We start from the raw sequence: 12,476 nt of genomic DNA on the forward strand, positions 1-12,476 counted from the left end.
CCTCTCTCTCTCTCTCTCTCTCTCTCTCTCTCTCTCTCTCTCTCTTCTCTCTCCCTCTCCATATTTCTCTCCTTTCTATCTCTCTTATTCCTCTCGCTCTCTCTCTTTATATATATATATATATATATAATTATTTTCTATTGTGCGCTATGTTTAAATAGGCGCGCGCCACGCCGTACACTGTGCGTCATGGCTTAATGGGGATCTTTGCGTCGTGCTGTGCCATTTACCAATGACAAATATGAGTCTGACAATACTAGTGAATACTTCACTAGTAGTCTCAATACGTACCTTCATAACCATGGGATTATCCACATAATTTCTTGTGTTGACACCATGCAGGTGTACTAAGAATATACAAGTGCACTAAACAAATGCTTTGCAAAAAGCGTAAGTACGGCTTGCAAATGCATAAAAAAATAAGCATGATACATCAATTGAAATCAATTCAACCAGATGTGTCTTGACCAATACATTGAATTCTTAAATCTACGGTCAGAGAATGTTGCATGGGTTAAAATGGAATGAATATGAAATCTTATAATTATGCAAGAAAATTCAGACTCTCTTTTTAAGATTCAAATGCCAAAGCATCAATATTACAAGCACGCACTCAAATAGGTCGCTCTGCATATAGGGCACAGTTGTAAGTCTCTCATATTTCAAGTCAGATCCTCCTTGCAAGCTTTATAGTTGACAAGGCCTGAATCCCATAAGAAATGTACAAATAATAAGTATTAAATAGTGCATCATAAGTCTTATCCTCACTAAATCGGGAGATAAGAATGTGCTGAAATTTGATGCTGGACAGGTTCTGCCGGCTGATTTCTGCAGAGGGCTTTGGGTGAGGTTGCGGTTGAGTTATGAACTGTGGCGTGGAAGAAGAATGACAGATTGCTGCTGTTGCTATTGGAGAGGGATGAGGACTGAAGCTCTCAATAAGAGCTAGTGATCCAAGAAACTTTAGCACCTTTTGAGTAGGTATAAACTCCAAAAAAAATTAGAAGACAAAGAAAGAGAAGAAACCAGAAATTTTATTCATTCCATAATCTTTTCTTACGATAGGAGGTGTATTTATAGTATTTGGGTAGACTAAGTTTACAACATAGAACCGTTCTACCTAGAACAAATTAAAAGAAATACTAGACTAATGTTTTATTACAAATGTCAACCTATTTGTCATTTATGAAATACCATATGCTCATGTCTAACTATAGTACTCCATATAATGAACTGCTCATCTGGATTGTTCCTTGCTCTACTAGGTTTGCCTCTTGATGCCTAATCACCTAAGACTTTAGTAGAGAATGGTGGTATAAGAGTTGACAAGCGTAAAAGAAACAATAGCAGCCATATCTAGACCTACTATCATCTTAGGCATAAAAGCGGTGCAAAACCAAGATTGATGCTAATCATCTTTTTTTTCTTGATCAAGATAAGGATAAAAGGAAGAAAGAGTTCTAGAAACAGTCTAAGCTGTATCATATTTGCCAACCTATACTATTGTCATCTTTGGTAAAAGATGGATTTAAGTTTCTAGAGGTATGGAATGCTAAAGAACACGAGACTCATTAGGAGGGGCAACCTCATAGGCGACCTTATCGATTAACCACTCCATGAATGCAAACTTGAAGTTGCATTGTCGATTCATTTTGTACTCCAGTTCCTTTTTGAACAACCATGAGTACAGATTTGGGTGGGGCTTCTCTCCAACTTAAATCTTTCGGCAAATTCCTCTGAAATTAAATTTTTCTAACTTCATGAACAAAAGATGGTAGAAAGCATGATTATCTTGAACAAAATATTCAACCTAGCAAATTTTGTAGAAAGCAAGTTTCTTTATGGCCTCATTTCATTATTGACTGTAAGCTTCAAGAGCAAATTTTGTTGGTCCTTTTTTTTTCAAACTATTTCATGCGTTGGTCTTGTTGTTGTATAGGCTGAACCACCGGTTGATTTGTCCAGCTGGTTGATCTTGTGGTTTTTGTTGTTTTATTGTGTTTTAAGGGCTTATTTTGATGTGTTGTTTGGACCTTTCTGGGTGGTAAACGGCTTTTCCATCACTTGCATGGGTTATGGTGGCAATTTGGAAGCTTGCAAAAGGCTAGCTAACTGCTTCTTTTCCGATCCATCCTTGTCTTAAATTCTACAAAATTTTCTTTCCAGCTACATTGCTTCTCACAAGCCGTCAAAAGTAATTGAGGGGTTCCCCTGTTATACCCTTCTAATCTACACTTTTTCTGTATATACCACAGTGGATTGCTTTACCTTTCCTCCATCTTTCAGATTCAATCATGGATAGTGTCAAAAACTTAGCATTGGCATGATCACAGAGTTGGAGATGCATGCATAAAAGGCCTATCATTATTTTGCTGACCTCGATTGTCTTTTCCTCCTTTCTCATCTTTGTATGCGGTCTTTTGGTTGTTTTACCACCAGTCATTAGCTGATTTTTTACTTCTATGGCCATCGCTTTTGGTATTGACATCATCAATCAGGAAGATTATGAAAAATTCCAGTTTTTGAGGGAAGTTGTTATTCGAAGTTCATAGAATTTAGGGCTCATTTAGATTGATTAAACAGAGTAGAGTACCATGTTTGGTTCACCGCACCAGATTGTATGCCTCTATAGCCCCAAAAATATTATCACAAAAGTTTAAGAAGAATATCACAATAGGATGGAGTGCCTCATCAACAATTGTGAGAGGAGACAATTATGGAGAGAAGATGATTTCTTATGCAAAGACAAGCAAATTCGGTAATGACTCACAGTAGAGGGTATAATTGCAAGAACAGCATGTTTGTTGTAAGTCCCACATAGGTGATTGGCACAACAGTCGGATATTAATATAGCCACAAGGCTCCTATACCACGGGAGATTTGAAATATTGATGAATATTTGAATGCAAATGAGCAAATCCACTTGCATAATGCAAATGCTAATTAGGCACTACTTATACTGAAGCATAGAATGGATTACTTTCAAATATAAATGAGTTTTGACTACGTGAATTCTGACACCCAAGAACTAACTAGATTTATGCTCAACTTATATACCAATTTAAACCATAGATGAATTTTTAACTTACACTCAACTCCTCACTTCTCACACATAACCCAACGCAATATCAAACTGCTAAAGAAATGACATAAAAAGAACGATTCACAAGCAGTTAGATTGTGCAGAATAAACATAAAAGGTATGTCCACTTTATTATAGTAGCTATAGTAGCATACTTGATGTTTATACAATTTGCAGAAAAATGGTTCTTGTAAGTTCCATTAAGCATTTAAGCTTCTGCTAACTATTATAGAAGTTCTTGTAGCATTAACTTACTGCACATAGCTTGTTCACATTTTTCATTGCAGTCTTCAAATTGTCAAGTGCCTCCTGATGGTAATCAGCACTCAACCACGAAAAGTCGAAGCGTGCCACTAACAAAGACAAAACTCAAACATATTAGACAACAGAATGATAGAAGCAAAACACGGATAGGAAAATTTGCAACAACTAAACAAACCTGACATTCCTGCTAAAAGACATCCCTCAATCACTTCAATAGAACGTGATTTTGGCCCAAGGGTTCCAACAATCTTGGTTAGAAAGAACCCCTAAAAATATTGTATATCGGCCTTTAATAAATAGATGCTATAGAAAATAGCCAAGAAGGTAAAACAAATATAATAAATTTTCAATTGATCTAAAAACAATTTCATAAGATATATATTGTTTTATCATTTTGTTATGATTCAAATACAGTGTGCCTATAATGCAATCAAGCAAATCAGCAAAAGAACAATAGAAACATGAGAAGAATATCAGAGGGGAGGTAGAAGTGCTATCCACTAAAAAAAATTAAAGCAAAAAAGGACAAAAGGAATTGTCCAAATAATTAATGAATAGACAGCAAAAACTCTAATTTATTTCTGGCAGGTTTAATGCAATCTTTGACTAGATTTAAACAAGTATCCATAAGGACCATAAAGTCCACATCCAATACTCCAATAACCAAATAAAAATTTGTGTATCTTATGTACAAAATAACTTCATAAAAGTTCTTATTTTCTTACCATAACTATTGTACCATAGGCAAATAAAGCCCAACTTGCATAATGACTAATGTTATGAAGTCTGGATACTCTAAAAGAACAAAGAACAACACATGCAAGATCAAGCACACGCATTGATGGAGCCATGAATGTTTCTTAGTAGAGGCACACAAATTAATTTTATTAGTTGGGGAGGCAGAAATTGAATGTTTACCGTTGGAAACATTAAAAAAGACAACCATTTCTTATTGAGTATTGACAACTATTCCAGTAATTCTGAAGAATTATATTTTCGATGAACAGAAAAAATAAGTACTTATCCAAATGTTTAGCAAAAAACTATTGCCGATTCTAAACCGGACTTCCTATATATTGGAATTTTGATGCAAAAAGTGTGTGCCATTAACACGGATTCTGAATAAATCGAATCGGCAAATTATAAGTACGGGAGATGATAATATTAGCACATGGGAAATATATTGGGTACATGATACCCCGACTTGGTTACGAGTTCAACTTTTTTTGAAATTTTAAAAAGATTGTAGCGACCCCAGTTTGTTGCAAGGGGAAATCTAAATATGCCAAAAGAAATTGGTAAACCTCCAAGGAAAAAGCCTTATTTTTATGTATTCAACCAAATGCATTCCATAAATTAATCACATATCTTGTTCGAATAAAGCTAACAATGGTGATGATGATGATGACTGATAAATCATAAGCACATTCACAATGGTATGAGAATTTATAAATAAAAACAACAAGTCAATTCTTAATAGCTGCTTGTAGACATCACAAGTCCATGCATATCGATAGACGAATGCCGGGAGGGAGTAAGAGAGGGAGGGAAGGGAGAGAGAGAGAATACGGGCTTCGATGGCGCCAGAACTGAGGCGAGACGAACGGGCTCCTCTATGAGCATCTGACCTCCATGCATTTCGATGGGGGAAAAATTGACGGATTAGGGCTTCGGGCTTCTCCAGAGTCGGAGAAGGAACAAAGGGCGCCGTAACGGTTGCCTCCGAGTCGCACACGATTGCAGTATACAGAATTTGTGAGAACGTTGCCACGACCGGATTTAGAGGACTCAAATAAAATGTTAATAGGTGGAGTGGAATTTTATATTTATTTTTTAATTTATATATTTTATATGTATGTAGAACTTTAAGTCACTATAAAGCATATTTAAAGTATAGGTAAAGCGTAGTAAAAAAACTCAACAAAAGAATAGTCAAATCGTAACTAAAATATAGATAAATAGCAGGCAAAGCGCTGTAAAAAAATGCAACAAAAGTGCACTCCACATGTCAATTTTTAAATAGATGTCCGGACGTATCTTACGTCCGGTCTCGTCCGGTCTCTGCAACTAATAATTTTCGGTGGCGAACAAGCTAGCGCAGACTTCAAAAGGCTTGTTCTGGAGGGCAGAATCCAATGACAAACATGTTGAAATAGTATAGAATTATTTGGCCAATTAAAAAATGTTATGTTCTTATGTTTGACATAAGTTATCTTTTTTTTTATGTCTGAATGTTTTTTTAAGGGTTAAAAATTACTGATTTTTTTTTTCAAAGGAATTTAAATGTGTCTTTGTCTTGTATATTTTGTATTAGAGTTGAAGAAACTCATAATCAATTTTTTTTTAATGTGAATTTTCCTTTTTATTATTTCAAATTTAATTCCTCAATTGAAGCACTCCATTCTTAGGTCTACTCTTATTCAAATCTTTGACTTCATTTCTAATTCAGATTTGGCTAAGGTTGTTAAGAATCTATTTTTTTCTTGCTTCTTGTTGTACTTAATATTTTTTTATGGAGAGAATGAAATGAGAGAAAATATTGGGGGTAATTTTAAAACAAATGTTGTTTGGTAGGCTTATTAGGCAGGTTATTTTTATGAGATTCCTCATGAAAATCTTACCATGAAGTTAAATATTTGATTCTCTGCGCCTTGTGTTATATTGGTTATGGGTTGGCATGGGCTTTTGGATTGGCTTTTGGTTTTGTTGTTATAGTTTATTAGTCTTCTGTGGTGGTTTGTTTCCCTGCTATTTTTTTTGGTGGGTTGTTGTATGTAGATGCAATGGTTTTTGTTCTTTGGATTGTATTGTTCTTTGTTTAAGGATTCTTTGAGTCTTGTATTGTGGTGTTTTTGGGTAGGTTTTGTTTTCTGGTTTTACTTTGGGTTTTTTTGGTGTTGTCTCTTGGTTTTCTGTGTTGGTTTGTTTCTCTGGTATTTTCTCAGGTGGGTTGATGTTATGGTGATGGTTCATGTTCTTTGGTTTGTTGAGTTATTTGATTGAAGACTTTTTTGGACTATTATGAGTTAGTTATTATTTAAATCCTATAACCTTGGATGGCTAATTTGGTAACCGATTTTTCTCTGAATGGTCATTTATAGCCATCAAATATACTTTGCTCAATGCTATTTTTTCCCATGAAATTGTTGGATTGGCAACCAAATCTAGCTTTGGATGGTCGATTCTTGAAATTTGGTGGTTTTTTATTATTTTCCATAAGTCTTCAGATGGAATTTAATCTTCCCGAGTCCCAGTTGTGGGGGTTCCTTTTAGTTTTCCTATTTCATTATTTTTTTTTCTTGGGGTTTTTTTGTTTAGTTATTGTTTTAGTGTTCCAGTTATTCTTCTTAAAGTGTCTGCAATTTAGATATTGAAATTGGATATTTGCTCGAGTTTTTTGAACTCCTTCTGTGGCTTTGTGAAACACCTTAAGTTTGAACTCCTTATGTGGCTTTGTGAAACATCTTAAGTAAAAAAAGTTAAACTCTTAAACAATGAGATGCATTTTTATGTAATTGTTGAAATTTTATTAAAAAAACTTTGCAATTAATCGTGCTCATCCCGGAGCAATTCTGGGACGGGGGATGTCACGACCCGACCCGATCCGGAACGGATCCCGCTCGCACCGGGTTGCGACTGGAACGAACAAACTGACTGACCAGGATCTGGCTTTGGAATTTGTTTCGAAACTGAATCTTCCAAATATTTCAACTCAAACACAGACACACAGAGCTACTATGAAACATCAAATGCAGCGGAACACCGGTAAAATCACGGAAAGAGAAACCGGCAACAAAACTGACTCCAAACGCAAAAGCTCAAAACAGTGCTCGGACAGAAAAGAGTGACTAGCTCCAGAGTCAAACAAAACACGACAGGGCTGATCAGAAATGTAAATCGTACCTGTCACAACATCTGGAGCATCACGAGCCTCCTGCTGACTCAGGCTGTAAACTCGTGGCTGAACTGGAGCTGGAGCTGAAGCAACAGAACTACTCTGTTCCCTCTGAACAGTAGGTGGTCTCCGTGGTACAAAACTAGAACCATCACCTCTACTAGAAAATCCCTCAGGGCGTGGAGGAACAGTCCTCGGTCTTCCTGCTGCTGAACTGACAGGTCTAACAGAGCCCTCAGATCGAAACTCAGAACGTCGATCAAACCCAGCCTGTGGACACTCTGCAATCCTATGTCATGGCTAACCGCATCGGAAGCACAGACCAGCCATCCTGTAGCACTGGCCAAGGTGTCGCCGTCCACAACTCTGGCACACAGGTGCCATACTGACAGATCCAGAACTCATCGTACTGGTAGCAGTACCAGACAACCCTCCACTCCTCCTAGAGTCGGATCTGGTGACTCCGGATTCAGAACCTGCTACAAATCTCCTCTTTCCAAAGGAATCACTGCCTGAAGCCTCGCCTCCAAATCTCTTCCTACTCGTAGTCCACCGCTGCTGAGTAGCCATCAGGTCATTCTCTATCAAACGAGCTCGCTCCACAAGTTCAGAAAAATCAGTGATACGGAACGGTATCAGGGGCTGCCTCAGAATATCTCATAATCCCCTCAGAAATCTGTAGCACCTCTCAGTAGAAGTACTAACCAGCTGCGGAGCATACCTGGCTAATGCAGTAAACTCAGCCTCGTACTGCATCACCGTCTTACTCCCCTGAACAAGTCTCAGAAAACTCTCCTGCATCTGCTATCGTGCAGAAGGGGGAACGAACCAATCTCGAAAAACATCAGTAAACTCTTCCCAAGTAATCAAAGAGTTCAATATGCCCTAAAACTTGGCCTCCTGCTGGCCAACCCCCCAATGCTCAGCTTCACCATCCAACAGAAATACTGCCAAAGGTACCTTCCTGTATAACAGACACTGCATGCCGTCGAAGGTCTTCTTCACTCTCCTCAACCACTCCTCAGCAGCTCTGGGCTCAATAGCGCCCTCAAACCTCGGAGGTTTCAACCTCAAAAACAACTGCAGATGTCTATCAATGTCCTCAGATCTGACGGTAGAAGCTCTGCTCTGAGTCTCGCTCATCATATGAGCAATGAGTGTAGCAAACTGAGACAGCGTATCAGCACCGGCCACAGGGGCTGTACTCCCCACTGGTGCTGCCTGACTGGTACTCTACCCGTTAGTCATGTCTGGGTCTGGCTGATCCATACAGAAATCCAAAAAAATCCGAAAAAGTACTATCACAAAAACAACACAATAAAAAGCCAAATAAACCAAAACTACCCCAGACCGACTCACTACAGATCACTTCCTATAGCTCTGTTGTACAATCCAACCAAATTCCAAAACCAAGGCTCTGATACCACTCGAATTGTCACGACCCGACCCGATCCGGGACGGATCCCGCTCGTACCGGGTCACGACTAGAACGAACAAACTGACTGACCAGGATCTGGCTTTGGAATTTATTTCGAAACAGAATCTTTCAAATATTTCAACTCAAATACAGACACATAGAGCTACTATGAAACATCAAATGTAGCGGAACAAAACATATATATTTTTCTTTCTTTTCCTTAAAATAATTATCTACAACTACAGACCATGGCTCAGCAGAAAGAAACAGAGCAGAAGAGCCATGTCTGTACAAAAATCAAAAGTACAAAACAATATCTACATATCAGACTCTGAAATCTAGTCCTGGACTTCATTCCCTTTCCCAGAACCTGAAAACCACCAGAAAACAAGAGTGAGCTCAACAGCTCAACAAAGCGACAAACCTCCAATCAAAACTTCTAGAATCCAAAACCAAACACATCAGACCAAAATCTAATCAGAATTCGGAACAGAATCGTATACCGAATCAGAACAGAATAAAATCAGAACTTATACGGACATATATCAAATCAGAATCAGAGTCGTACAAATCAGATCAAATCAGAATACAAATCAGAACAGGTTAAATCAACAGAATCAGAATCGTACAGAAATCAGAAATTCAGACAGATCAGAACAAACAGATCAACAGAATCATACGGATCAGAACAAAACAGATACGAACATATATCGAATCAGAAGCAGATCAGAACAGATCAGAATATATAATCAGAACAAACAGAATTGTACGGAAATCAGATGTCATATCAAATCAGATATCATATATATAATTAATAGCTAAATCAGATATCAGATATATAATTAATAGCTAAACTAAACTAAACCTATAACTAACTAATACATAATCCTACGTTTATTCGACCATTATGTCTCCCTTGTTTGTCACGTGGGCATCAGTTTTATGTAGATAGCATATGTGTGTTACTTAGCACCAGAATTATGAATAGATTTTCATCGTTGAATTCCGGAACAGAGATAGAATTGTCTCCCAACTTGAGCTCCTCTAGATTTGGCCTTCCAGACACTAACTGAATCTCATAGGCATTCCAGCCCTTATAACTCCCCTTTATACTAGCATCATAAGAAGCATTATCAATTTCAGAGAAATGCCGGACAAATATTAGGAAAATTCACATGAAAATCGTTCTGGCAAAGCACAACGTTGTATTACGATAATTTTACACAATTTCCTGAAAAATCAAGAATCTCAAATTGCACAGCAAGTGTAAGATACCAACATTTTACAAGACTTTAATCTACTGCTGCAACATATTTTAGTACTAACAGAAAAAATCCAGTCGACGTGAAAAAATTCACCGCTCGAACAAAACACCCGGACAAAATTCCTCCAATGTAAATATTAGTGCCAAAATGTGTCACACTTCGGCCCGTGTCAATACATACAGGAAGTTACGCTAAAGAAAGAAGAACAATCGGGAAAATATACGGACGAAAATCACGAATTAAGATTATAATGTCTAATTCCGACAGGAATTAAATATACCGCCGAAACAGTCGGACTGGTTGAAATATGGAAAGTGGAATGGCCTTACCTTGCGTGGGCTTTACAGCATTCCGAACAGTTCTCGTTTCGCACGAAAACAGCTCCTCGTTTGCCGAAATCAGATCTTTTTCATATTATAGTGTTTCTCGATCTTTACTCTCGTCTTTATCGTAAAACATGATATTTTATATTTTTTTTATGTTTCGTCTCTCTTCAACAATCTTTATAATACACAGATCGGCCCGGCCGATCATAATATCGTCCTGGGACGATCTGAACAAAATCCATCGTCCTGGACGGTTCACAGGGCGATGCTCAGGACGAAATTCTTGCACTGAACTGATCGTCCCGGGACGATGCCCCTATTGGCCCGGACGATACCTACAAGAATTCATTTCTGGAGCTTCTGTACAGAAATCTGGAACAAACATACCACTGATCGTCCCGGGACGATCCAGATCGGCCCGGACGATCCTGGAACAGATTTTGATATTACAGGGACCTACTAGGAAGCTACACCAACAAAACAAAACTGTGAGGCTCTTAGGTCAAAGCAAACAATATCTCAATAGTTAAGAGCGTGGGTTGCCACAAATGATATCAGAATAATGCATCAGTCAGAATATGTGAACTAAATGGTATACAAGGCAAAGTACTACGCCGTGGGAGCTACATCTTAAACCCTGTATGGGACAAAGTGTTGCATGATGGAAGCTACCACTTGAATTTGTAGGGGCCACCTTTAGAGTTCTATCTATATGGTGGATGATTCTGATATAAAGATGCTAACAATGATATCAATTACTTAAGAGAAGGAGATCGTGAAACTTCTTTTGGTGTGATGGTTGAAATTTCATTCAGAAATTTTACAATTAAGTGTACTCATTACAAAGCAATTATGGGATGGATAACCTAGTGGGAAGTTACACCAACAGGACATTATCTTGATAGTTGAGAGTTTGAGCTGTCACAGGCACTTTGGCAACTTGTTTAGTTCTTCAACATGTTGGTTGGAGGAATTAGCTAGATTGTGGGCTTGGATACCTGTTTAATTTGCTGGTGTCTTTTCTGACTTGACTCAGGTTATAGTCGGTGCTAATTTTCATTCTAAAATACCGAATGGCTGTCTATATTGTCCATTCATTGGTGGCTATATTGGATATTTGATACATGAATATTGCTATCTTATGGATTTATTCTTGGAGGCTTTATTGGAGACTCGAGCCTTCAGACGGCATATCTTCTTAAATTGTTCTTTATAAGTGGCAATTTTATTTTTTCTTATTGCTTGGGCTGGTCCTAAGCAGGTTGTATTTTTATTTAAAGCTTTATATCTTAAGTATTTGTATTCAAGATTTGTAAGTTTTTTTGTTTTTCTCACATTTGTTGTAATATTTTAATTATAACTTTTCATTATATTAATGAAAATTGAACATGATTGCCCCTAATTCCTCCCCCCCCCCCCTATATATACCCTTAGCCGGCGTCGCCTCTTCTCTCCCTCCCCCCCCCCCCCATATATATATATATATATATATATATATATATATATAATGGCAAAAAAATTTAGCTAGTATATGCTTCAAAGTCAGTGTTTGATTGCAGTGTAAGATGAATATAATATATATAACAAATTCATAGTATATTAATTAATAGTAAATTGAGTTATTTTTGTATATGCATAATATATACTAATATTCATACATTATATGTTATAAGTTATAACACAATTTGACATAAACTTGTGTACTAAACGGGTGGCATCGTATGAAATTATAACTATTCAGTTTGCAAGATCTATTCATAAGTAATTTATTTTCATTTCATTTATGAACATAACACAAAGCTACTACATCAAATTAATATTACTGAAAATATCGTCTCTATCCAAAAAATATTCTCTCTCTCTCTAGTTCGACGAATCAAACGATAGACATGAGATTTTGAAAATTTTAGTGGATTTTGATATTTATGAAAATTCTGATTACAAAGCCGTGATGCCCAAATGGTCGACGGCTCGACGCCATAATACTCCCAAGGAATTCTATTTTATATTCAGATTACAGAGAATTTGGCGTCACAGCGCAGAGACCAGCACCGTACGTAATGCTCCCAAAGACTCCAAATAGAGTAGAATACATATAATGATGTAACATAATATTATAGCGCTCCCATAAAACTTATTTTTTCTACGCAATAACAGAAAAAAATCAACGTTGTAATGCCTAGAAGACATTAACTGACAATAAAAAATGAACATATCAACTTACCGT

The 12,476-nt window shown here is 37.2% G+C and overlaps 1 protein-coding gene across 1 annotated transcript in view; it reads right to left on the bottom strand.

Annotated features, from left to right (window-relative positions):
- LOC110097741 (pyruvate kinase 2, cytosolic) overlaps window positions 1–5,128 on the bottom strand; it is a 13,624-nt gene extending 8,496 nt beyond the window's left edge. Inside the window, exons 1-3 of the mRNA XM_020824287.2 lie at window positions 4,916–5,128; window positions 3,522–3,612; window positions 3,338–3,435 (exon numbers count right to left, since the gene is read on the bottom strand). Of these exons, the coding sequence (XP_020679946.1) occupies window positions 3,338–3,435; window positions 3,522–3,612; window positions 4,916–4,984 (258 nt within the window). The 5' untranslated portion in view covers window positions 4,985–5,128. The remainder of the gene's footprint in view (window positions 1–3,337; window positions 3,436–3,521; window positions 3,613–4,915) is intronic.
- Between the last annotated feature and the right edge of the window lie 7,348 nt (window positions 5,129–12,476).

This window comes from Dendrobium catenatum, unplaced genomic scaffold, assembly GCF_001605985.2.
Source record: "Dendrobium catenatum unplaced genomic scaffold, ASM160598v2 fragScaff_scaffold_1344, whole genome shotgun sequence".
Taxonomy (NCBI): Eukaryota; Viridiplantae; Streptophyta; class Magnoliopsida; order Asparagales; family Orchidaceae; genus Dendrobium; species Dendrobium catenatum.